This window comes from Scatophagus argus, chromosome 10 (assembly GCF_020382885.2).
Source record: "Scatophagus argus isolate fScaArg1 chromosome 10, fScaArg1.pri, whole genome shotgun sequence".
In the NCBI taxonomy this organism is placed as follows: Eukaryota; Metazoa; Chordata; class Actinopteri; family Scatophagidae; genus Scatophagus; species Scatophagus argus.
Window position 1 is genome coordinate 21,547,208 of NC_058502.1, and position 26,967 is coordinate 21,574,174.

Sequence of the window (26,967 nt, forward strand, 5' to 3'; positions counted from 1 at the left end):
ACTACCAATAATAATAATATGTTTATGTAATGTAATGTCATTTATTTCCTTTCAAAGGATATAGTCTTGCACAGCAGGACTTACCTCCACATTCGTACTGTGCCAGCGCTGGTAAAAGCTGTTAGTGGTCTACCACTTTATAAACGTTGAGTTTGGCAGGTTGTACAGAGGTTTTTAGAGGGGCAGTTAAAAAAAAAATCACAGCTCATGGGGGACACTCTGATGGCTCACCTGGGAGAGTGATCACCCCATGTAAAATACTGATTGTCCACAGTGGCTTGGATTCGAGTCCAGTCTGCAGGCCTTTGCTGCAGGTCTTCCTCTGTCACACACACAGACTGACTGCCTGCAGAACTGTCAAACTATCAAAATAACCACATAACTATTTACACACCCACTGTAGTCAGGACAATTATTAAACTTACGTTAATTTAATGATGCAACATCGTCTAACCCTCGGATATGTAACTGGTAAACGAGAAGAAGCAGAAAAATGTTAGTGCAGAGCCACACACAGTCGGTTATGATCTTAACCGCTGGCTCACATGAACAATTGATCTCCAGTTTTCAGTTTGGTATTGTGACTATCTTGGTGTTTTGGTGCCCAAAGTGAGTGCATTTGGACAAGATGTTGGTGCTGGAGAGATACACAATGCTGCATGCCTATCATGCTGTTAGGCAACTTATCTAGAGATGAGATGGATGAAGTTACAGACATTTACATGAAGAGACATTTCCAGATCCAGGTGGTCAGGAACTAGCACAGAATGTCATCCAGGAAGGGCCAATCTGGAAGGGCTAATTGGTTGGGTAAGACAACTGAGGTAAAGAAACATTCAGCATAGCCCATGGCAGGTCACAGGATGTCTCTGAAGAGCAATGCTGCCTTAAACCTGGGCTCAGACCACATGATTTTCAGTGAACCTTTAAAGTTCATCAAGAGCACAACATCAGAACTAAATCTCAAGAAAGGCGAGATTGCCAGCAGCAAAGAACCATTATAATTTTAGGAAACACTCTTCAGTGGCAAACAGAGGGTTTCTGCCTTTTAATGACTATAAACTCGTTAAGCCAAGGGGAATCAGCCCCTGTTGTGCTAATTGCACCTTTGGATACTAGATTATACGCCTTACAAAAACAGTAAGTTGTAAAATCCTCTCTGGTATGGGATGGAGGCAGTGATATTATCCAAACCCAAGCCAAACAAATTGGTTTTGACACTGTAAGGTTACCCACTGGGCGAGTAAAATAAAGCTGTGGAATTTTCAGCTTAAGTACATTTTCAATAAAAATGAAGTTCTGCAGATTGGCTGCTGTAAACAGGTTCTCTTTATTATCAAAAAGATAAAAGATGAACAGTAACTTAAACAAACAGAAGAAAGACATAAGAAATACCGTAGTAAAGACAAAAACACAAAAAATGAAGTAAGTAAAGTAAGTCAACTAAACTTTAGGTGATTTTTTCTTCTGGCGAAGCGGAGACTGCACGTTCCACTGCCTCAGTAAGGGAGCTCTGGAACACAGCAGAAAGTTGAGTTTCAGATCACACCTTTTCCACAGAAACCTTCTCCTAAACACTCCCCACACATGGAATTTAAAACAGTGTTTATTGTGACATAATGCTGGACAAGCTGTTGAAATGAAATTGAAATATGTAAAAATGCATGGAGAGACACCACTGGAGAGGAGAAGAAAATACATGTGTATTTTATTTATAATTTGGGTGAAGTGATCCTTTAAGGGATCAACCTGTTGATATATCTTGTTTTTTATTGTCAAAGGATGTGTTATCCTCTCCCTGTCTGTAACAAAGGTTCATTGTTTAAAGACAGAATAACACATTTGGATATGTAATAGTGCAAATGGACATTGCTGACTTATCCAAATTGCTTCATTAACAAATTAACTTTTCATTCACAAATGCTGATTTAGATGACTAATGACAGTGACAAAATTAGTGCACTTACTGCTCCTCATTTGACCGCACATGAAGAACACTGGTCTCCCCGCCAAGACCTGCGAGGACAGGATAGACACAGATAAGCCAAGCCTCAACATGATTTGACAGATTTTTCAGTTCTGGAGGAACTGCAGCTGTTTTTCTTTTTAGCACAGAAGGATTATTAGTGAAAAGTCAGAGTAACTTACTCGTTCCTCTGTCACTGAAGATCGCACTGACTCCTTCATCGAAGGTTAAGTTGACGTTGACACCTGGATTACAGGGAGGAGGACAAATGGACAGTTGGGGTTGAGGGTGTGGGTGAGATGAATGTTCTTCTCAATAACAACTAAGATGACAAACTCAACGCAACATATTAGTGATACAAAGATTGGACAAGAAATAACTGCAGGATGTAATTCCCCCTAAAACCAGACTGTTTACATATTTCTGTTTGAGAACACATTTAAGCAGTGTGTTCATCAGTGAGCTTCTGAGGTGGGAGCAGCTGTACAGAGCCAAGCTGTCTGTTTTTCCCTGCTTACAGGCTTTGTGCCAATAAGACTCTTAACACACAGGCATAAGACTGATATCCATCTCAATATACCACTCTTAGGAAGTGATGTATTTACACACAGGTTGAATTAGCCCTTTAACATTTACAAATATGCACTTCAGATCTGGATAGATTAGAAGGCAAATAGGTTGAAAAACCAGCTGCTTGTTGAGGTCCATGACTCAAACAAGAGTTTGATTCTAACCGAGAGCGTCTGACAGTAGTGCACACTTGCTGCTGGAAGATGATGTGGATGACAGCATGCAGTGAATATCAGGCGTGTGCTGCGGGGGCTTGTACCTTTTGGTGTGCTGATGGCTCTGTCATTCGCAGCTCCTTTAGGCATTACTGGAAACCAAGTCACATAAAACGCACAGTCAAGCAGGAGAGAATGCTGTCACTGTAAAACACTGCATAGATGCTGCATAGACAAAAGTTCCATCATCTCTACATATGGTTTTACTCTCCTTGGGCCTCATGAGAAGTGAATTCAGCACCTTCTAGAGGTCCAAGGTGCCAACTTCTACACAGAAAGGATCCATATGCTCCATGCTAGGCTAAGTGTGTAAATGTAGGAGGGGTCTACGTTGAAAAACAAATGTGTCAGTTTTAGTAAAATTGAGGCATCCTACCTTAGGCCATGAGCTTATCATTTAGCCCTCGTACACCACACTGATAGAGGTTTATTAAAAGCTACAAAATGATTTTGAATTAGCCCAGAATAGACCACAATGAAATCACGTGTTTAATACCAATCCAGGTCAAACTATTTTAACACAAGTGATTTGCTCTTTTGGCCGTCGAGGTGAAAAGAGGGTGTTTTGTGTTGGTGCATGCAGGGGGACCTCCTAAGTGGAACGTCTTCCACTGAGTTCTGCTGACTTTCATTTAACTTCCAGTGTGTCGTACCTGTCCTTTCCAGAGTGATCGACTTAGACTGGAAATGTTCCTCCACCCTGGACCTGTGCTTACGACTGATTAAAGAGACACACACACACACACACACACAGTTAATAATGTAAAACACTCAGCACCCCTACAGACCTAGTGTGGATGACTACTTGCAATGTCCCTGATACTAATAATAATGATACAATTACATACCAGCTGAACTGATCGAGTCTACCTAAATCCAATACTGAAGTATGTTTAAGTTTGAACAAAACGTCAATGGTTCAGTCTGCAATATGTTGTGCTTATTGTAGTGAGTCCCTACCATGGAGGAAAAGTACCTGTCAGTGTGTGCCAGTCTGGCAGACAGTGGGTTTGGATGTGGTGGCTGTGGTGTGGCAAAGCTGAACGGGAGGAGGGGCCTGGACCTGACAGGAGAGCCCTGGACTGACTGCTGAGGAGAGAGCAGGATCACTGTGACACCTTCACTGACAGTAGGCAACTCCAGGCTACTGACCTGCACTTGTTATTAATGTAAGAAGACAGCAACTACAATAGCCTCTTCAAAGAGTCAATAACTCCTAGTCATCGGAAATACTGTTAACGACAAAAACATAACATCAAAATATATTTCTTCAAATCTCACTAACAATTTAAAAAAAGCAGTTTGATTACCAGATGAAAAGCTCATTAAGAAAGGACAACATTTTAAAAAGACTTTTAAATCAAAACTGAAGGTGCAAAACACATGACACCTTAAGACTGTTGTTTTTAGAATAATTCAACTTCTTTTTAATGAACAGTTGCACTCTCTATGTTCACTCAGCGTTATTGTCGTGTGTGTGTGTGTGTTCTGACCTGTCCAGTGGGAGTCCTGGCGTCTCCTGTCAGAGTGCAGTTGTCCATCTGTTCCTCCATCTCTCTCTCCTTCTCAGCCATCTTCAGAGCAAACTCCACCTCAGCCGCCAGCTGCTCGTCTCCAGAGAAAAACTCCTTCACCTCATTTCGATAGTCTTGCATTGTGACCTGATGGGAACAATGTGGCATCGTGCCACGCATGAAGTACTGTCACGCACTGCTTCGGGGTTCAGTTTTTAAAGTCAGATTCAATGCCGATTTCCCCCCTTCACAGATGAAATGAAGATGTTAATGTCCCACCTGGAGGTAGGTCATGAGGTCTCTGAGGACAGGAGAGCGTTTTTGCTCCAGCAGACTCTTCAGGCTGATGATGAGAGGAACAGTGTTCTCTATGAAGGCCTTCTTCTGGACCTGTGGATCAAAGCAGGAAGCAGAGAGGAGCTCGTCTGAATGGTATTTAACAGCTGGTACTACACCCACTCCTCTGCAGTGTTGGGCAGTGATTAGTAACATTAACATGTGATGACTTTACATTGGTAAACAATTTGACAATAATTATTATTACAGTTACTTACCTTACTGTTGGTTATTTTCAATTTGAGGACTAACTTGTTCATTGAAAGAGGAGAAACATAACCTGATAATTTCAAAGTTGCCTTTTTCAAACGTTGCAGAGCGTAGCTGCTTTGCCAACATTAGCCACAGGTATGCCTGACTTCAAGAGTCACAAAGTTTTGTGGTTAAATTTGATGGGCAAGTGAATCAAGTAGCTGAGGGCTACAGAGGAGTTGTGTGCAGTCACAGACGTAAGGCTAATTGCTACTGGTCTGTCACTAGATCCCTCCAAATAGTAGACTGGCTGCTTAGCAACACTCAGTCTCTCATTTTCTTTTTCTGCATGTTGTTAAATTCAGAAGATGTGACAATTACAAAGAATTGTAATTTGACTTGGCTGAACTGAGAGACTGGAGTTATTAGTCATGTGAGACACTACTTTTGCTGCTGAGCAAAGTAGTGTCATTTTTTTACCGCTCACCTGTGACACCACCTTCTTGTGTGCAGCCTGCAGGACAGCTTTAGCCATGTTAGCCATGTTCTCGTCCTCCTCTGGCTCCTCCCCTGCAGCACCCCCTGCTGCGGTACATATGGCCTGCAGCTTCATCTCCTTCAGACTCAAGATGTTGAAGGTCTCTGACAAAATTTCAGCACCATCTGCATCTAGAGGCAGCTCCTCATCTGCAAAGCATGCTGGGATAGGAAAAGACAAGAAGTTACAAGAGAGTTTTTAAATGTTGCTCTGGGCTCAAATTGGTGCTTGCCAGCAGTACAGAAATAAGGCCCTGGTTTTATCGTCCTGAGTGATCCAATCACATGTGGACAGCTCTGAGCAAAGGGGTGAATGCACTCAAGACGTACTGAGGAGGCATTTGACATGTGATCACAAGTGGTCATCCCATACGCATGTAGAGATGCAGGCTGATGCCAGGGGTGAACTGAAGGACTCAGAGCTGTCCGCTTGTGATGGGATCACCCAGCATGGATGTTGATACAACGTCTGAACAGGCTCAAAGAAAATGTGTTAAGATGCCTCAAGATATTTAGCCTTCACAAAACGCACTTTGAGAAGTACTGAAGACGACTCGATTTTATCATTCAAGTCAACACCAGAGAAAGAAAAACATTTAGATCAGACGGAGGTGGTTTTATGCTCACCTAAGACAGTCTGGTTGATCTTGTTGGTGATGTTGAAGCGCTGGGTGTCTGTGAAGTGCTCCAACAGGAAGCGGTAGATCCGAAAACGCTTGTCGCGGTGCTGAGCTCCTTTCAGAGAGAATCGAACCTTTTCTCTGCATAGAAAAAAAAAAAGGTTAATGAATGAACAAAAACAGCTGAATACATTTCACAGATAATCCTCTAGGAAAAAAACAGAAAGTGCCATCTCTGAAAATGATCAAATAAAGCGTGAACTGGCTGACATAAACGAGCTTCCCACCTCTCACTTTGGGAGAACTTGTTGTAGGACTTGTGTTTGCTGTAGGAGTTGAAGTGGAAGATGCACTCGATGAAGTGCTGGCTGAACATTTCAGGGTTCTTCTTCAGGAGAAGGTGGAGAAGGCAGTACTCACACAGACTGGAACGGGAAAACAGGATGGATTTATGTGAACAAATAGCCAGCTCTCGGTCTGTTAGCTCAGTGCTAATGAGAAATAGTGATTACTATTAATATGCCAAAGAAAAATACTTTACGCCTACAAAAAGGTCAACATGGCATTGAAATCAGATGTTTATAACTGTACGTCACATATGTCAAACTCAAACTGTCCATGGGCCAAACCTTGCCCAGCCCACTCCACAACCACAGCCTGGTTGTAGTAGTTGTTGTTGTAGTTTATGGTGGCTGCCTATCAACATGTCCAAGAAAAGCAAAGTTGTCGCAGAGGGAAGGCAATTTAATGAGGGATAGGAAAGTGTTTGTGCTTAATGGAAACAAGCCAGTATGCTTCCTTTGGAATGAGGCGGTGTCAGTGGGATATAATTTATGACTGCAATTAGACACCAACATGGAGCCAAGTATGCTAACCTTAGCCACCAGTCCACAAATTAAAAAGGCAGGCTGCATTCTTAACAGATTATGTCTGCTGAAGTTACAGCAAAGAATCACTCAGCTTAACTGTGGTGACTAAAGCGACAATAACAGACTGCAGAGTCAGTTATGTAATACGATAACATGTGGGTAAATTATATTTTATATATTAAATAGATTTATCAGAGTAACCATGATGCTGCTGTGGTCTGGAATGAAAGTGAGTTTGACACGCCTGCTGTAGATTCTCATATTATTTACTTAGTCATCATCTTTCTTTCTGTGCACAGTAAGATCTACCTGGCGATGGCAGGAACCGGGTCGACCAGCGTCACCATGAAGCGAAAGAAGAGGGAGCCCTTCCATTTCACGAATTCCTCCTGGAAAACAAACAAATCAAAATAAAAAGTTCAAGTAGAGAGAGTCAGTGAAAAAACAGCTGTCAAGATGATTCCCAGAGAGCAGCCCACTAGCCTGAAGGAGGAATGCAGGGTTGATTGGTGCACAGTCTTTCACCAATTTGAAATTAAAACATTAAAATGCGGCAACCTTTTTTTAAATCTCGGGTTAAGGTGTTTAAGGGAAAGCTTGCAGTCAAAGAGGTTTATAACTGTGGCCTTTTGGTGTCACAGTTCAAGTCCAGTTCTTTTACACCGACACTGAAAAGGCTTTGAAAATAAGAAACTCAGTTTAGTAACAAAAGCACTTGCTGTTCAACATCACCCTTTAACCGACAAATCCTATTTTTCATAGCTTTTGTTCTATGATATGTTCTATGATAAGTGATCAGAAGATAGAGAAAAGAACACAATCTTTATTTAAGGCTGCTAAATTCAGACTTAATTATAGATGTTATCACCTCATTTCTTTTTTTTAATGAAACTACAATGAATAATAATCACCTACATTTTCAAGCTGTGGTCTAGTGTAGAATGTTTAGAACAGTACTCACCTGGAGCAAGTTGGTCAGCATGATAAGTGTCTGCTCCCTGATGACAGCTTCACTGTCTCGCAGACAGGCGGAGATGTTGGGGATGTAGTGATCCACGATGTTTGTGTATCGAACACACAGATCACACATAATCACCACCACATTGTTGCGCACAGCAACCTCCGTCCCGACCTCCAGCTCCCTGGCAAACACCGGCAGGTACTTCTGGACTAGTTCCTCATGCTGCAGACACAGTTTACCTGAACCAGAGAGGTGTAATGTGTGATGAGACAGTAGAAATGCATGGAGGTTAAGCTCATCATTTTGTGTTCCATTATGAATAATGTTTCTTAGACATTACTGAAAGAGCAGGCAAACATAAAGAGAGACAGCGGGAGAGTTCACCTAAAGTGATGACTCCATGCGCTCTGACTTTGGTAGGCAGAGAGTTTGTTTTGAACTGCGACAGCGGCAGCGAGGCTGGCAGCTCCTCCTGGTACTCTGCCAACAATCAACATACAGAACAGGTCAGCCATGTCAACCATGCCAAGTCTTTTCAGATACTACCTCGAGGAACAGTCCTGTGGCCCGCAGCAATGCACTCCTCCTAAGCAATAAGTGGAGAAATCCAGGAATTTTCTAAACGTGTGGCTGCTCGAAGAGAGAGACAAAGTTCACTCTTTGATGATGAAATAAAAATTCATCAAGTTAGATGAACTTATTCAGAGTCTAACTGAATATAAGCTAATATATAGTTTGTACATACTGGCTGTTACACAATTAATTTGCGCAGAAAAGGGACAAAAATTGATTAAACAGCAGGTATCAGTGTACAAGTCACCCCAAAAGTGACAAAAAGAAAACACAGGAAGCCTAAACTCTGTCAGGTTTTGAGTTCATTTAGAAATCATGTCCATTACAGAGTTGATGTTTACACATTAAAATGTGCTGCTTAGTGTCACATACATGAAAGCACACATTGCTAGTAGATGAATTTCTACCGTTTACTTCCTGATCATGGTGACAACAGCTAAAATAGTTGCCACTGCAAAATGCAAAGTCTTGTCTTATTACTGTGTTGGTATTCGTATCTGTTGTGTAGTGTTTTGGCATCTGTTAAGCCTTTAGACCCATAAACTGTTAATCTAACTAGACTTGCTAACCCATCTGTCATCATGTTTTAACATAGGACTGCTTTCAGTCTGAATCCTTGCTTGATATAGCTCAGCCTGGGACATATTAAGACTTCACAGGGCTTGCAAATACCTATTAAAGCAGAACCGGATGTTTGATTTTATCCTAATATTGTCTTTTCTGTTTCTCTGTGCTGAGACAAACTACTTTACATTGAGGCATAAGTGAAGCATAACATTTCTATGAACTAACCACGCCATTACTCTCATTAATTCTCTAATTACCTGCCAGTTTCTCAGAATGTGTTGTGAGGACAGATTCCACCAGCAGCACCGTCCTTTTGCCAACTTTGACAGGACAGTGGAGTGACGCCACACCCAGGGTGTGGAGGTGTTTTACCTGGAAGTCACATCACAAGCAAAGCTATTCAGGTGCCGAACAAGCGAGTCTGTGATTCTGACAAATAAAAGAGTAATGTGAGACCATGTTAAGCCGGTTCAATTTTTAAATCCATCTTTTTCAGGCTGGGCTTCTCCTCACTTAAAAACTGAGCCTTTTCAAATCAGCCTCTTCAGGGCTTAAAGCTTAAAACATCAGCTTGGTGTTTCTTACAGTGAGAAGTGAGTTTTATACAAAACCTTTATGGAGAGCCGTTTTATTCCAAATGAGATAATTAAATATAGCTATGAAAAAATGCAATAAATGAATAAAAAGTAATTTATTTATATACTATTTTTATATACTATTATTTTTAAATAATAACAATAAGGTGGTGCAGTAAGAAGAAAAAGCCAGCAAAGCCTTGGTTCTCACCATCAGTTCCTCATTCAGGTTCTGGGCTCCTTTTTCACTCAGAATGATGCTGGCTAAATAAACCTCGCAGACTGACACCAACTCACCGCAGTGCCGGTTCAGAAAAGCCTGAACAAAACAAGACATAAGATGACACATGAACATTACAAGTGGAAACGGGGAACTGACGCCATACTGGGACAACATGTTTAATGCTGGCGGATGAGCTGTGGCTGCCCTCTGCTGGATTTTTACAAATGAACAGTCTGTAGAAATTCAAAAATGGCATAATAAAAGAAAGATAAACCCACAAAAACCTTTTGGGATGGGCAAAAACCATTATAGCGTTGTGTGTATCATTTGATTTCAACTGGACATTTATTCCTCACACTCTACACACCGCTGTATACAGCATCAGTAAAGAGTGTTGGACCTTTACTAAACACTATTTATTATTATTATGAAATTTCATTGCTGTGCTGCAAATCCAAGATGAGAAGTCCAACCTGCATCTGTTTCACGTCTTCACTGCGGCCAAGTTGACAAAGAGTCTCCACAGCAGCACTGATGACCTCCAGAGACAAAGTAAAAGTCTTCAGCCAAGACATGAGATCATCTGGAGAGGGAGACAAACAGTAAGATCATGACACATTCTTACTGACCCCCCCCCCATATCCCAATACTACTTTCACTTACTAACTATCCTGTCCTTTGTATCTTCGTTCAAATGTGGGGCGATGTCTCCCATCACACACAGGATGTGACAGCACGTTGTCACGCTTACGTCCTTTGAACTAAGAAAACAAACAAATTTTACAAAAACCACACTGGCTCCTGATCTCATTGTAAATATTGTAAATCAAAATTAGCTATTCCTCTCACCTGATCATGCTGTCCCAGGCATCCAGGATCCTGCCATAGGGCAGCCCGGGGGATGAAGCGACAACCTTGGACAGCAGCAGCCAGGCTCCAGCAGCGTGATCTGCCTCCGTGTGTGAGATCAGGTTGGTGATGAACGTCGACGTAAACTTGTTCTGTTTGGACCAGATGGTGAAGGCCCTGCTGAAATATCGGCTGGAGACCAGCGATAGAAAGCAGTATCAGCAACAGCACTGGTGAGGTGAACATGCAAAAAAAGCTATCTTATGAAATAAATGCTGATAGCTCATATTTTGCGTCCATATTCAGCATTTATTATGATTATGCTATTTCAATTTAACCACAAAAACAAAAAATATGCAGCATTTCACAGCATTTCAAATGTAAAAAGAAATGCCGCCAAATAAATACATAAATAAGTGCAAATAATAGGGCGGCACGGTGGTGCAGTGGTTAGCACTGTCGCCTCATAGCAAGAGGGTTCCAGGTTCGAATCCCGGTCTGGGCCCTTCTATGTGGAGTTTGCATGTTCTCCCTGTGCCTGCGTGGGTTTTCTCCGGGTTCTCCGGCTTCCTCCCACAATACCAAAAACATGCACAGGTTAACTGGCTACTCTACATTGTCCCTAGGTGTGAGTGTGTGGTTGTCTGTCTTTGTGTGTTGGCCCTGTGATTGACTGGGGGCCAGTCCAGGGTGCACCCCGCCTCTCGCCCATAGTCAGCTGGGATAGGCTCCAGCTCCCCCACGACCCTGACGGATAAGCGGTATAGAAAATGGATGGATCAAGTGCAAATAATGCATAAATAATATTGCTCCACGCAGCACATCTGTCAAGTGATTTGAAAAGACTTTAATTATGCCTCTTTTAAAGCTGAAAGTGTTCGAACGTATGTACACACTCCCCTAACTCTGTCTATCATGTAGGACCCAAATTTTTGGGTAGCAGGTAATTACTGAGGTGATCTCAGCTAGCCTCCAACCTGAGGTTCTGGCACTCGTGACAGAGCAGGCCCAGCAGGTCCCAGGTCAGCCTCTGACTGGCATCAAGGTGGCGGCCTGCAGAGTACGGTTTGACCTGGCTGAGCAGCACCTGATCCAGAGCCTCCAGGGCCTTGTCCTGCACTGAACCCTCAGAGTCCACCACCGCCGGGACCACACCCCGTAGCCACGCCTTCTGCACCACACTGCACTCTGGTTTGGCCTTCAGTCATCAGAGAACACAAAAGCAAAACTTTGAAAAATGGATACTGCAAAATGCATCATTACAATTTACTGATTAGTAATCAGAATGCAAAATCTTACTTTATGAATCAAGAGAAAAAAAAAAATACAAAAGCCTGCTTACTATTGCTGAATTAAGCCATATACGTCTCTATTTTAAAATATTTCTTCTGCCGAGACTCACAGCGAGCAGCTCTCCCACACACTGCAGGGCCTTCTTCTTCACAGACACAGCCGGGTCTCTGCAGCGCTCAGACAGTATAGACAAGTTCTCCCAGCTCATGGGGATCACGTCATGTTTCAGGAGGCCCATCAGGGCCTGCGGAAGAACAGCACAGCACAGAAGGTTAAAGGTCATCTGTGCAAGGATTATGCAAAGTTACTGTATTCATTATTATCTGCATCTGAAACATGAAGCTGTCTGGTACCTGTAATGCCGATTTCCTCACATTCGTCTTTGAATCTTCTACACGACGCAGGAGAAGAGCCAGGTTCTCTTTTGCTGCATTGAAAATATATAATAACTTGTTGAGCCAGTCAGGCTTTGGGTGTTTGAATAGCTATAGTGAAGTACAAATGTGTAAACTGTGCACCTATATGTACAAAATGCTGCGCAGGACCCAGTTCATGCAATATGCTGAGGTTAACGGTTCTTACTGTCAAAGCTGGAGCTGTCCGTGCTGCTGATCTCCACAGTCCTGAACGGCAGAGTGCGGTAGGTTTTCTGACTCTGCTGGGAACTGAGACTCCCTGACACACAAATTCATCTCTGTTAACAATACTTTAAACAACATACACGGACACTGAAACAGGCCTGGGTATCACAATCAACCACATACAGGACTAAATTTTATCTGTAGCACAGTTTACCCACATGCTACTGATAAAGAGAACATCCATGTAGATAACTTTAGTTTAAAAAGGGAAAGAATAAGACTTTAGTTTGTGGTACTCTGAAATGGCATCCCTGCTAATCAGGATAATCAAAACCTCACTGAGAACTGCTGAAACCATCAACACTCCATACTGAAAACTGTCATAGAATAATACTGGTTTATTACAACCTCAGCCACATTTTCATAGTGGTGGTTGCCATCATGTCTACAGGCTCTAACATACAATAGACCTGTGCTCAGGAAAGTCCCAAAATATCCTACAGGTGTGCCCCTCCCATCTGAGACAAACTGGTTCTTATTAAATCTGTTTTCACTCTTTGTGCCTTGATGACCTGGTGCAAGGGAAAGCAATATGACTGACTAAACAAAGGTTTTAAAAATGACTCTCTGTTATTCCGTACTGTACACTTCTGTACAGTAAGTCCAGCAGCAGGGTAGACTTCAGTAGGTTTGGTTACCTGGATTTTTGTTTCCTTTCTGTGTAACCTGTCCAGATAGCTCTTGTTTGCTTGGTGAGTACAAGGTGATTATTACCAATGGAAATTATGACCAAACTCAAAGAAATAAAACTCAAGCTGTAATAAACCAGAATTATCAAAGTGTGCAAGCATGACAAAAATAAAATGTAAATCTTATCTGTCTGGAAAGATTTATCTTTCCTGCAGCGGGTCTCCAACCAAATGCACCTCTATTCTGAGTAACGAGTGGCCCATTTGTCAACATCTGTCTCGGTACTCAGACAAATAATAACTAATAAAATAATAAAGGAACAAAATAGTATACCTTCTGTGATTTCACCCTCCAACACTGTATGGGTTCCAGCTAAACAAAGAGATTTAGAGATTATGATAAGACACACAACAGCACTGAAAATACATAACATTTCTCTTTAGCTTCTTTAATATTACAAACAGTTATGTGATTTGCCTCCATGTGTTTTCATACTTCAGCTCATGGGGTTAGGGTTGGGTTAGGCAAGTAATGTTTATTGTTATGGTTATGTGGTGGTTAAGCTTCCAGGAAATGAATGTAAGTCTATGTAATGTCCCCAAAAGTGATGGAAACATGACTGTGTTTGTGTGTGCGCGTGCATGTGTGCTCACTGGCAGAGAAGAGGTTGTGCACGGCCCGGGTGACGTTGAGCGAAGGCAGCTCCAGACACTGGGCCAGGCAGGACAGGGCGTGGCCCTGGACAGTGGGAGAGTTGTCCATCCGCCGAGCAAACAGCAGGCTCTGGATCAGAAACTTGTGTGGCAGGAAGCAGGTGAGCTCAGGGTCCGGACACTCCTCTGGTCGCCTCTCTGGCTGCTCCAACAAGACCATCACCACGTCTATGGAGAACAGCCGGTGCACCATCTACAGAAGCCAGCATGACAGACAGGAGATAATGTAGTCTGTCTGATATTTAGATTATTCTGAGGGGATATTTGTCTTCTGTGGACAAAAAGTCAAGCTCCTCATTTCCTAATCCACCTGCTGACAACACCTGTCCTGTATAAATAACCCTGGTTACCTCCCATCACCCAAGCACCTGCTGTCTTCACCCTATCACCTCTAACCTCATCACTCATCGCCCCCTCCGTCATCAGAGGATCTTCCAATCCCTCACATGCAGCGAGGTGAGAGAGATCATACATTATATTAAAATACAGAAAACGTTTCTCACACAGTTAAAGAGGTGACAACTGGGAAGCGTTACCTTTGAGCTTCTGGAGAAATTAGCCAGCCACTTGATGAAGCAAGCATAGTCTTTATTTTCCATCTGAGATGTCAACATTCCCACAGCCTGGGCTCCATGGCTTCGAAACTCACTCTTCTCTACCATCTAAACATCCACAGCAGAAACATTATATCAGAGTTGTACCAATGCAGCAGCTAATAACACGTCACAGCAAGCTGTCTACCTACCAATACAGCCTGTAAATATGTGAGTGATGTTGATAGTCTAAGCAGCAATTGCTTTTATCTTTTATGAGGTGCAAGGCTGCTGAGTGAGGATTCACCTGGAAGCAGATATGCTGAAGGAGGATCTGCAGCAAAGGCAGCGCCAGCTCTTTCAGCTCCTCCACAAGATGACTGCAGTCACACACACACATCAACAATGCACACATTTAACATGGTTCTTTACACATCTTCACTTAAAAAGATGGAAATGTCCCCAAATGATCAACAAGACAGATGTAGGCACACTAAGACAAGCCTGTATTTATCACCAGAGCAGAAATTCAGAAATTACATATATGTCATATAGTCAGTCTAGCATTTGAACAAAACACAGATGCTTACCAAATAAAATGAACGGCCTGGTCACGGGTGGAGAGGACCGCCTGGCTCGTTACAAGGAGGGAGGGTTTCCCTCTGTTGCCTTTATTCATCATCAGGATGACGTAGAGAAGCCGGTGGAATATCCTCCGCAGAGACTGGACAGCAGATATCAGCTTAGATTAGAAACATTCCTCTGTTACAGCGTCCAGAACAAATTAAAACACCTCACGGTGGACCAGACTAAAACCACGATGAATTGCAGTTTTCATTTAGTATATTTTATTTAGACATAATGGTTGCACTGGTGTCAACTTTTAAGGGTCGTTTGTCTATATTTTCTAGTCTATAGTCTATATTTTCTTTCTCTATATTTTTTTAACTTAATCTGTATCCTGAATTGTGAGGACACAGGTGACTGAGGAGGTAACAGTGCCAGTTTGTGCAGTAGAAATATGTTCTTATTACCTGTGTATTTAATCATCTCAATTTACCTTTTTAACCTTCAGTTTGGAACCAGTGAAACACCATGCAACTATTATTGAGCCAGGGAGAAAGTTTTGTACGTACGTCTTCACTTCTGAGATTACAGCTGGCACTTGTTGGAAATGAAACAATTTAATTGTTACCAAAATGATGACAGTCTTTATCCTCTTTTTCAATATTTTTTCAATGCTTTAAGCATTGGGAAAGTTTAAAAAGCAGGCTAATATGTAAAAACCTTGGCAAAAAAATCTTTTTGTATACCAACATACTTAATATTTAGGTATTTGTTGTTTATCAATGCAAATAACTAAATTCAACAGCAATGCTGAAGAATTTGGTCATACACAGTATATGCCAAGTGTATTCTTAAAGCCATTCAATACATATGACAGTCTTTTTAGCTGCAGTTGGCTCTAACTTTCCTCTGCTGTCTACATCATCATCAGACTCTGGGTCAGACATGGTAGGCCTAATGTCATTGGATTTCATCCCGAAAAGGGGCTGCCTCGCTCTTGTTTTCTACAGACTGTCAGTGTGATGTGTACAAAGAGAGGTAAAGGTAAGATCGATTCCAGCCAGATAAAATATTTACAATCTCCGGCACCAGATGGTGGCATTTAGTGAGATAAGTTTACATAGTAAACCAGTAAGTCTAGGCACTATTGCCCAATCATGGACCAAGATCACTGGATCTCACTTCTTTCTGGTCTCCATGTTGTGGCAGGCAGAGCAGCTGCAGGCCGTAGAAAGCCATCTCAGGAACACTCCTCAGCTTGGTGATATCTCTGTGCAGAAATAACACAGCTGTCAGCTTTTTCAGGTACGGGGCACACTTTTCAACAAGGTAGAGAGAGAAGTAAAAAAAAATAAAATAAAATAACTCACTTCACAGCAGTGAAGGTTAGCTCTCCAATGACAGGCTCAAAGTACAGCAGCTTACTGAAGATCTGCAGAGAAAAGAGAAAAAGTAACACTAACACTGCGGCGAGGTGTGAAGCAGGCAGGATGATGGAACCATTATTAACCTGTGTGCAGTTGCTGGCGCTCTGTGGTCTGTCTTTGAGTGGGAACGTCTGCAGGAGTCTGAGGAGGCTTTGAACCAACAGAACCACAGCGTCTCTGATCTTCATCAAGTCCTGGCCAGAGAAATGAAGCTCCTCTTCCTCCTCCTCTTCCTCCACCTCATCCATTTCCATCTGAGGGTAACAGACACAATTTGCAGACACAATCAACACTCTGTTTGTTCCACCAAAGAACTTAAACTGAGTAAATAATTAACTGTGTATAAACAGAAACTGGATACAAAAAATTACAGCCAACAGCCAAAAATTGGCAGCCATTACAGCCAAGTAATACACATACAGTATCCACAACCAGTGTTGTACTCGAACTACTGATGTAGAACACAATGAGCCCAACCAGATGTAATGCAAGTGCTAAATGTTTGTTGGAGCCCTAATAGCTATTCCATCACAGTGATTTTATCCCCCAAAAGTATTATTACATAATCAAAAACTTGTGGGAAAGGATTACAAAGAAAATTCAAGCTGCTAGGTGACATGAGATATAAAGTCAGTGTCTGAATGTCTGTAACAAATCCTCCAGTGGGTTTGAGTGATTTCTCATACAGGACTGTACCTCAGGAGTGTCTTTCCGCTGTGGTTTGGAGCGTTTGCCCTCTGCCTGAGAACTCTTCAGGCCGTCCTTTTTGCGCTTCTTTCCAGAGTCCTGAGGCCAGCAGTGGGAGGTCAAGTCTGCACAGGTGTCCAATAAAACCTCATGGAAAACCTTGTTAGCAATGCTCCCTGGAAGTAATAAAACACATATTCAGAAATTCATCTAAAAAAAGTGCACGCACACACACAAAAGACAATGTACATCACTGTCAGTGCCAGCTGTATATGGAAACTGTCAAGGAACCAGAGAAATACACTTTTCATGCACATTTCACAAGTCAGAAAAAATTGAAATAAACTGCTGGTTTATTCCCAAACTTTGTGACCAACTGATTACTTGCTTCTTGACAGCAGATATTCTCAGGTATATTTCTCAGACTTCCTCACCTGGGATTCCCAGCAGCAGCAGGTAGATTGAGGCAGCCTGCAGACTGCTCACTCTCTGCTGGACGTTGGCCACTTTGGCTGTTCCCGCCAAGACAAAGGAGGACAGCACAGCCACTAGAGACTTGACCGACACCCCGTTCTCCCCGAGGGTCGCCCAGATACTCTGCAGTTCAACATGGGAGGCAGTCTGTGCTTAGTGCAGCCAATAGGCAGGAAATGCTACACCCCTCAGTGATTAATGTCCCAACCTTCAGGGAACCAGTGCCTTTCAGTGCATTATAAAAATCTTATTATTCATTTATTTGTTTTCACATTAACAATTAGAAAAGACAGGCTTAGATCAACATATACATCAAATAAAAATATGTTCATAAACAAAGAGATACTTGTACTGGTGTACACTGTTTACAACTGTATACTACCGAGACAGTAGTATAGAGATTTCATTGTAAAATATTTACAAATTGCTGCTCTGGCTGACATTACAGTACTGCAAATGATTTCTTTTTGCTCCAGACCAATAGTTGCTAGTGGTAGCACAGCACAACTAAATGTGTTGGAACAGCAAAGAATTAATCAGAGTGAAACTACTTTAGATCTGATGTTTTTACCACCTTAGACCCAGCATATTTTGCCTGTCATCCAACAGATACACAAAGGATGTAGCAGGATTGTAGTCACTTCTGATGGAACCACAATTTGCTCTTTAACCCAATTTGCCCCCCTCTGGAGGGATGTATGATGTATGTCTGGATGTATGCAGGATGATTTGGAAAATTAACAACAGAAAAGTAAAATATCAGTTATTTCATGTTAGCGGAGTAAAACCCATGTCATGTCACTAAATCAGTTTTACCAGTGAAGGTCCATCTTTGCCTGCAGACTGTTGCAGGTCAGTAGCATGAGCCAGTAAACACTGGTACAGGTTTCTGAAGGCCTCGTCTTGACTGACTGTGAGTTCATCCTCTGTGGTATCATCCAGTGGTTTTCTCTCTGTGAACTCTAAGTCCCACGCTGCGTCCACCCAGGCTGAAAATCATAAGAGTTACCACGTCACCTACCACCAGAGGCAGTATTTTTGGAATTTGGAAAAATCTGTTTTCTATGGCAAAGTAAAAGCTGATAAATGTTTGAGGGCAAAAAAGCAGATTCCTGATTGCATCCATGTAAGGATGACTTCATTTAACAAGTATTGTTTTATATCAGAAAAAAATACATTTGTGCATTTTAAATTAAAAGTTTTAAGAGCTGTAGAAAGAGTTGCTAACATCCACAGCGGTCTGGCAATGACATCTGTTTAATTGCTCTTTCAGAGGCATTTAAATATGGCTGTAGAGACTGAATAGAGCTTGAATCACCTGGCTGTGAAACATCAGGAAAAAAATCCATTGCAGTCTATCAGTCTGTTTTGTCCACTCAGTGGTCAAAAGCCAGAAGATATTAAGTTTATTATGACAAATAAAAATCCAGTCTTTAAATTTGAGAGAAGCCAAGTTTGTGAAAACTGATAAACCGATTATTTGTTTTAGCTATACATCATTAATCTTTGATTTTTTTAACCACAACTCAGATTAAGAAATGCAACACAGCAGGGATCTGGCACAGATAGATATGTAATAGATGCCGTTTTGCTGTAGTAAACTTATAATGTGGAGAAACAGAATTATTAATCATCATAATAATAATCGCGACTCGAATTTCCCTCGGGATCAATAAAGTATCTATCTATCGAATCCATTCATTCAGTACACATCCTATTATTATTCTCATGACTATATGGCTAAGAAACAATATTTTGAGAATATTGCGCAAACATCCCTTAATAAACAACTAACGTCAAACTGGCGCTGCCCCGCTTAAGCGTCGCTAAGTCTTGGTAATGTTAAAACACGGCTCTGACACCTTGCGGCGTAATGTCAGCTTCAAACCTCCGCTCCTCAGTTGGACCAATAGCTAACTAATAAAGCTGGGCTTTCAGATACAAGCGACGAGCTGAGGACAGCTCAAGTCGTAATATGTATCGACAGGTATTTCTGACGAATTCAGAGATTAGGATTGAATCTGCTTTTTAAATATGTTTTGCTTTCTATTCAGGTGTCAAGAGACGAATCGCAATACAGATGGGATTCAGTGCACCGTTTTTCCTGTGCGCGAAGTAACTAGCTTTACGTTTGAAGCCAACCTGACGTGATTAGACCATAGCAGGCTAAAGTATCCGAATCTCTTCGATCCAATAAATCGAGAAAATAGAAAATGTCGTTAACATTTTCTAGTTCTAGACAAGATACACAATTTTACCTTGTGGAACTTCTTTTAACTTCAGAAACTGCAGAGCAGATATCAACTCCATCTTGTTTGTTTTGAATCAGCCCGCCCGAAACTACACACTTCTGCACATGCGCAGAGAAACATTTCTTCGTCACTTCTTCAATTTTTAGGTAGCGTCTTTCAGTGCTCATTACCGCCATCGTCTGATCTGGAGTATGGACTGGATATGGTTACTGGTATGGTCTGATCAGAATCAGAATCACTTTTATTGCCACTGATTTTTTCTCTCTTTATTGAAAGCAAAAGTTCACTCAGGTATCTATAGAACATGACACCATAGCTATACAGCTGACAAAATGACTGTCTGAGATACAGATAAAATAAAAAAAATAATTTGTGAGGTAAAAAGACAATGACAATTACAATAAAAATCATGTGTTTGACATGGCCATATTTGTTCTTTGTATTTTCCCATGTTTTCTTTTCCCTCTGTTTTCCAGTACTCTTCTATCTGTTCTCTCCGTAGTTGTGATCTTCTTACTCGACTCTTCTTTCCAGCATTTGTTTTTGCTGCACACCTGTCCTGCATCGGCTAGTTAGCCAGTTCTGTTCTGATCCCAGTATTTTCCTCAGCCTATCAGCTCCTCTTCTTTCCTCACCTCATTCCCCTCACCTGTCTTTCTCCACCCGTGAGGTGCAGGTGAAGATCTGCATCTCATTCCCTCAATAGTTTAGGTTGTATCTTTCCAAATTTAAATTTTTGATGATGGTACTCATTAGATGAACATATTGTGATAGAAATTGTTCGAAAATAAATTATTACGAGTATTCGGTCCTTTTTATGTGTCTTTTATTGCCTAAAGAACTAGCATTAGCAATTTAACATTAGCAAGGTGTGAGTGAATCCAACTTAGCCTTATGCTAACATGAAACATTAGCCGACTGAATTGATAATGTTTTCTCTTCACCAAAAAGGCTATTTGATGTGTTTTGAAGTGTTTTGGAGTTCAGGTACACTTAATTCACCAAATTGCTGACACCAACAAGCTACTCCAGTATCACCCGCACTTTACATAAATTTTTAGGTCATTTAGTGGAATGGCCCTAAGAGCTTAACAGACTGCAATTTAAGAAACCACATGCAAATAGACAAAATACAAAAAAAACATCTTCACCCTGCAAAAACAGAAATGCAAATCTAGTCAAAAGAAGAAGAAGAAACAACTGCTAGTGTTTGGGGACCCTAAGAGAAAGGATGCTGCACATGTATGAGCAGTCTAGTCTCTTCCCATTGCCTTGTAAACCTGAAGGTATCCAGATGTGATTTCTGCAGTTAGATCGGGTCTTCAGAGAGTATGGAAAACTGTCAAGGACGACTGGTCTTGTTATTGTATAAAACAACTACACAGAAATACAGGCATCACTGTATTTTGAAACAAGTAATGGATATTTTTGAGCAATATCAAGGCCAAGCCAGATGTTGGGAGGATAATGAAAGAGTGAAAAGCTTACAAAGGGTTCTAAATTATGAACTTTACAAAGCCCATTCATATGAAGGTTGAATATGTGACATATTCAAGACCACAAAGTGTCATCCTGGGATGGTTGGAGTGGATCTACACATGGAGCACTGTGACAGATTCCGAGTGCAGAGACACAGCCACACTTTTTGGAGTTCAGTTGATTAATGAAGGCACTTTTAAAAGTTGACAGAATATCTTGAACAAATGTGCTTTTTGTTCCTTTTTTCTACAACAAAAAAGGCTGTGTGTTGTGTCTAACATTTTGTAACCCGCACCATCGGGTGCAGAAAGCAGCGCAGTTCATTTTTATAGAACTGTTGACAAAACAGCACATAAATGCTTGTTTGTTGTTCAAACTTTGCTAATGTCAATATGTAAAGTCACGTAGTTCCATGTAACTAGAAACAGCCAGACTTAGTTTCTACTCCATAGTAGTTTTTTTTTTCAAGCTATTTAAGGTCTGCCTCTCAATGCATCCAGTTGAACAATTAGAAAAGCAAAAATGACTTTGAGCGCTTTTCTTCTCTGAGTTGAGGTGTTCAGGGGTATTCTGCTCCAAGAAACAAAGTGCTTTGAGCACATTAGCAGTTTGCAAAACCTGACCATAGAAAACAAATGTAAAAAGACACCTGGAGAAACCGTGACCTATCTGATCTGGCCCTTAAAGCCCTGTTAAATACTGATCGTAAATGACCATGCCTGATGCCTGGACTTCACTTCCTCACTGCCTGAGCTCACCTCAAATTGCACTGATGACAAAAGGGTTCAGTATGCTTCAAACAAACCAGAACTTATGAAGTACACAAAGCGGCAGGAGTATTGTTGGTGATCATTAATTGCACTTTCAGAAAGTAACTAAAGTTGTCAGAAACAGTTCTGAAATGGGACAGGAGTGGGAGGCTGTAGACGTAGATGAATGATCAAACAAGCATTCTGTCTGAAGCATACTGATGTCTTTATGGTCACACTGTCAGCTGAGGGTGAGCATGTCCATCTCTTTGTCCATGGCCTCCATGTTATCCTCCTGGTTATATGTGCCCCATTTGTTGAGCCTGCTGTACAGAGGCAATCCATTCTTCTCTCTGTAGAGGTAGACACCAGTCACTCTGTTCCAGTCAGTGCTGCAGATAGGAGTAGCACTCTGATGTTCAACCAGCTGCTCCTTCTCTTCCTTCTCCAGTGCCACAAAACCGAAGAAGCTCTTGATGTTCTCTGCAGCCAGGAGGCGGGCATGGACAGCTGCTGTGCGCTCAAAGAGGGTCTTTTCACTCGAGCGGTACTGAGACCAGTAGTCCTCCTGTATGTAGCCGAGGGGAGAGGTGCAGCGCTTCATACACAGCATCAGGAACACCATCAGAGACATCCCCGCCACCAGGAGCCAGCCTATCAGCTGAAAGCAATGGACAGTCATGAAGTCAACACCTTGTGTGGGCTTGTTGTGTTTGCTGCTCGCATATCAAGCAAGGCTGTGGCTTTTTTTTAAATCACCTACTATTATAATTAATTCTTCGCATATACCTCTTAACACTGACAGTGATATTTCAGTCACCGCCATCAATTGCCAGAAAGGTAATCGGTGAATTTGTCATGGTCACACCTACTTCATATCCTGTTTCACACCTTTCTTGCTCTTTTGCATCACTCGCCTCTCCTGTAGTTCCAGAACATCCCATTTTCTTCGTGTTCAACTGTGTCTACAGATCTTTTATGTAGCATTCCCGCCATAGCGATCCAGCCTCATTGTCGTGTTATCCCGCCTGCCTTGTTTTCTTTTTTGGATTTTGCCTGCTTAGTTTACTTCCTTGTTTGTTTTTTAATAGTACATCACAGTACAAGTACATCTTGTGTACTCTTACCTATCCTGCATGTAAGTTTTGCTTTTGAGCCCACACCTTGTGCATCATTTTTTTTTTCTTTTGTGCATACACATTGTTTATACATCTATTACAAAAACCATATGAGCATCAGCTCTGTAGTAAGTTATGGCACTTGACATACCATAGCATACAGTCTCAGGTTGAGCATGCAGTGTATTTTTCATCATCATATTGCAAATAAGTCTATTTCCCTGTTTTCCAAACAACGATCACAAAATTAAATTAAGTTCATTTATCTGACTGCATTGTCATAAAGGGAGCATTAAAGTCAATCTTAATATTTCTGTTAGGACTAAGGACAACAGTAGACGACCAAGAGCATAACTTTATAAAATGTGTTTCTGACTGGGGGAGGAACAGGAGAACTTCCCTCAAAACATCTGGTTGAAATTCAGCTTGGTTAAAGTGGCAGTGGCATAGTTGTGTTTTATATAGAGAGACATACTGCAGAAGCACACTGGGAGAAAAAAAAGAGAGAAGGCACTTTATATTCTTTCCCACTTTATATTCTTTCTTTCTCTATGTGAGAAAGCTGACAGTATCCTATCACTCTTACATATATTATTCTGCGACTAATCATACCATGTCACTTTGCTTGAGATGTTTTTGATTGCATTGTTAGTTCAAGTACAACACCAGCTATAGACATTGAGTGTGTACTGCTATTACCTGTAATTTTGAGCTCTCTTCTTATTTATATTTCATTTATTCTTAATTATTTTTTTCCATTTGCACTCAAGCCATTTTCACAGTACTGGTTAAGCCTATCACTACAAACTACGCAGCATGCAAGAGTTTTTAAATGTGGAGTCAGTGGTGACTCAGTGGTAGTGATGCAAAGATCTGTTTGTCAGAGCAGCAGCTGTAATGACAGAGTGGGCTGTCAGTACTACAGTAACTGAAAAGTTACTGTAACAAGCCTGTACATGCTGAAACTATTTATTGTCTGACAACAGCAAGGTGCAGTGATGTCTTGTCTCCTGGTGTCTTCATATTGAAGTTGCCAGGTTTGATAGAATTGTGGCAGGAGCAAAGCCTGCTCGCACTGACCTTATCTGTCAGACCACACTATAGACAGAAACAGGGATGCGCTGTTGTTCATCAAAAACAAACAAAGCATTTTTAAAATTTTGGATGGAGCTAAATTTGCTGTTTTTGACTGCCTCCAGTACTTGGGCTAAGCTTGGTTTACCACGTCCTGACTCTGGCTACGCAAAACCAATGTGTGTTGAACACAGTACCAGTACCTGAGATTCGTATTTCAGTTGCCGTTCAATTTCAGGCCAGAAGCCTTGCAGCTCCACTGGAACACTTTCTTGACAGGGGAATTTGGCCATGACCTCTGACCCCTGATCTTGGGGGAAGCCCTTCAGTGTACTGCAGTCAACAAACTCACTGAGGGCACATGTGTATGCCTGTCCCCGCAGCAGAGAGATCACCGTCCACGTTAGCGGAGCCACCACAGCTCGGCCGATGATGGTTCCCAGCAGCGCAAAGGCTGCGGCTCCTGAGAGCTTCCGGCATTTTCTAAGCCGACACTCGGAAACCAGGTCCCATGTGCTCTTATTCATCATTATTCCCACGAGGAAAAACGCCAACGCTGGAACACCAATGGCAGCCAGGCCATAGCGGTAGTTCCTCCCAGCGGAACATGGACAGTTAAAGGCGAAAACGTTGTACGCAGTCTGGCCGGCCACAGTGCCCAGAGCAATCAGACCGTTGAAGATCATCACATCTTTACTCTTGAAGAAGAGGGAGACAAACTTGAAGTTCTCTGTGACAAGTGCAGCAGCAGCCATGTTGGGATTGGGATGTGTTTCTACTACGAATAACACTGAAGTGACCTGAGTTTGGTTTACAGCAATGTCAGGCTGCAGAGACAAAGACAATAGAAATGAATAAGAAACTAAACGTTTAAGAGAGATTCCAGTTCCCAGCAAACACATTGTTTTGATTAAGTCTTTAGCGTGAATGACTGTTTTGCCATGAATGGATTGAGTTCACCGACAGCAAAAAAGTGTTAAACTTTAAGTCATAAAACAAAGGTAGACTGTTGAAAACATACCCACACTTAAAGTTTTTGACTAAATAAAGTCTGCCGCTTAATTGAAAACAAAGACATACTACAGAATGCAGTCATGCAAACTCACGCTCTGCCGGTGTCCTCAGGCAGCACATGTGACTCAGCCTTTGTGATCCATTCTAAACATCCAGCACAATGATATATCGGGATAAACTCGGAAAAGTATGTTCAGAGCAAGTCCAGAAGACCAACTTCACGCATGTAAGAGTCAAAAGAGCAGCCCCTCTTTTCACATGCAATTTTGAGTCTGTGTTCGCAGTCTGGGCACCAGTGATGACTCACAGTCAGGAACTGCCCTCTGGTTTCCTCCCCAGTGGAAAAAAAAAAAAAAATCCTTGGTCTGTAAGTGAAAACATGTGTTAGAGCAGAGCTGATGACAAAGCGGGACAGCCCAGGAACTGAGAGGCTGTATCAATTACATCAGGAGCGTGAATCACAGCTGGCTAAGAAAAAGACCTGAATTTGAGCTTATAGCGATAGATCCAGATAAACTTTCTTTTAGAATTGTAATAAAAACTTTTTCTTTTAAAACATTTGCAAGATATAAGCTAGAGATAGGGGAAACGAGTGGAGAAAACAGAACAGCCTGCGAGGCGAGGGTCATGGGACCGACTGAGGCATCAGCAGGCTCATTTTGCTAGCTTGACTACATCTGCAGTTAGAAGCTAATGATGAGGAAGGTTGCTTTCCAGTGTGTACACACATTTACACTTTTATTCTCAATAAATTTTACTTCAAATTTGACAAATTTTCCACTGGCTCTGCTCAGAGGATAATAAAGAAGGCACGAGTTGCACTGAAAAGAAAACAAATACTAATTTTCAGTATTTGTTCGCACTGGTATGTGTCCATTATAACATCAAGCCTAAAGCTAGCGTGCTTTTTGAGATAACTTTCTGACATTAATAACAGGTCTCACAGCCAATAGTGGTATGATGTCTAATTAGTATCAAAACTTGTGCACATCAAAGCCGGCTGTGTGTATGCAATACAAATGGACAAGAAGGGAACTGTGAAGGAGCAGTTCTGCTTTAATGTGTTGTAGAGTTTTAGTGTCAGTTCAGTCAGACTTTGAAATCATTTTTTAGTTTCACATTATTTTTTTTATTAATTATTAACAAGGCTCAGAACAGACAGGGGGAAAGAAAAGGCATGACATTGAAGGCTTGATTCCATTTGTTTTCTTATTGGACAAACACTTGTACAAGGTCAAAGGCTGTGTCTGTCTACAAAACAAATCCGACATTTGGATTGAAGCCTCTTAAAGAAGTTGGAGCAACTTGTTTCAGTAACTGAAAGATCATACATCAGCTATTAGAGCATCTACATCGAAACATTTAGACAATATAACACTAGTAACACAAATTTCTCCTGACTCACAGTGTGCATTTATCTGAACTGGGGTGTTTATGAAGCATGGACACACAGCTTCATAACAAGGCTGACATTAGCTATGTTGATTCACCATTTTGAACCTGGTCAGTACAGTAAACTCACTATATACTGTATGGCTCTCAAGCTGTATGCTGTATATTTACATAAACACAGAGTTTCCACACCAGTTGGTGCCTCTACCAAATGTGTATTTAGAGGGAAAAAAATGAAAAGACTCACCTACAAGAGAACAAACTGTTCTCTCAGGCAACGGCCTGTGAGTGCGTGAGTGGGTAAAATGGCAGCACCTGTAAGTGAACTGGAAAGCCCAAACAGCAGATTAGGTCAAG

The 26,967-nt window shown here is 41.6% G+C and overlaps 2 protein-coding genes across 4 annotated transcripts; both read right to left on the reverse strand.

Moving 5' to 3' along the window:
* Positions 1 to 1,306: 1,306 nt before the first annotated feature.
* ncapd3 (non-SMC condensin II complex, subunit D3) lies at positions 1,307 to 19,907 on the reverse strand. Of its 2 annotated transcripts, none has more exons than XM_046402522.1 (35): positions 19,791 to 19,907; positions 18,349 to 18,521; positions 17,493 to 17,655; positions 17,068 to 17,234; positions 16,455 to 16,625; positions 16,315 to 16,376; positions 16,127 to 16,214; positions 14,968 to 15,101; positions 14,685 to 14,757; positions 14,381 to 14,506; positions 13,785 to 14,037; positions 13,465 to 13,503; positions 12,443 to 12,535; positions 12,214 to 12,287; positions 11,970 to 12,104; positions 11,545 to 11,765; positions 10,568 to 10,759; positions 10,382 to 10,479; positions 10,192 to 10,301; positions 9,707 to 9,814; positions 9,178 to 9,292; positions 8,165 to 8,260; positions 7,781 to 8,019; positions 7,129 to 7,208; positions 6,238 to 6,375; positions 5,958 to 6,091; positions 5,281 to 5,492; positions 4,545 to 4,655; positions 4,245 to 4,412; positions 3,728 to 3,837; positions 3,405 to 3,469; positions 2,796 to 2,843; positions 2,149 to 2,211; positions 1,968 to 2,016; positions 1,307 to 1,513 (listed from the first exon to the last, which is right to left on the reverse strand). In XM_046402522.1, exons 1-35 carry the CDS (start codon positions 19,840 to 19,842, stop codon positions 1,444 to 1,446), a joined length of 4,230 nt encoding a protein of 1,409 aa, XP_046258478.1. In that variant the 5' UTR covers positions 19,843 to 19,907; the 3' UTR covers positions 1,307 to 1,443. The 2 variants fall into 2 exon arrangements, with proteins under 2 accessions (XP_046258478.1, XP_046258477.1); XM_046402521.1 differs by having other exon boundaries at positions 3,728 to 3,840.
* Positions 19,908 to 20,250: 343 nt separating this feature from the next.
* On the reverse strand, positions 20,251 to 25,544 carry LOC124066510 (calcium homeostasis modulator protein 2-like). 2 transcript variants are annotated; one of them, XM_046402943.1, is made up of 3 exons: positions 25,311 to 25,544; positions 24,408 to 25,031; positions 20,251 to 22,673 (listed from the first exon to the last, which is right to left on the reverse strand). In XM_046402943.1, exons 2-3 carry the CDS (start codon positions 24,957 to 24,959, stop codon positions 22,254 to 22,256), a joined length of 972 nt encoding a protein of 323 aa, XP_046258899.1. In that variant the 5' UTR covers positions 24,960 to 25,031; positions 25,311 to 25,544; the 3' UTR covers positions 20,251 to 22,253. The 2 variants fall into 2 exon arrangements, with proteins under 2 accessions (XP_046258899.1, XP_046258898.1); XM_046402942.1 differs by lacking the exon at positions 25,311 to 25,544 and having other exon boundaries at positions 24,408 to 25,120.
* Positions 25,545 to 26,967: the final 1,423 nt, after the last annotated feature.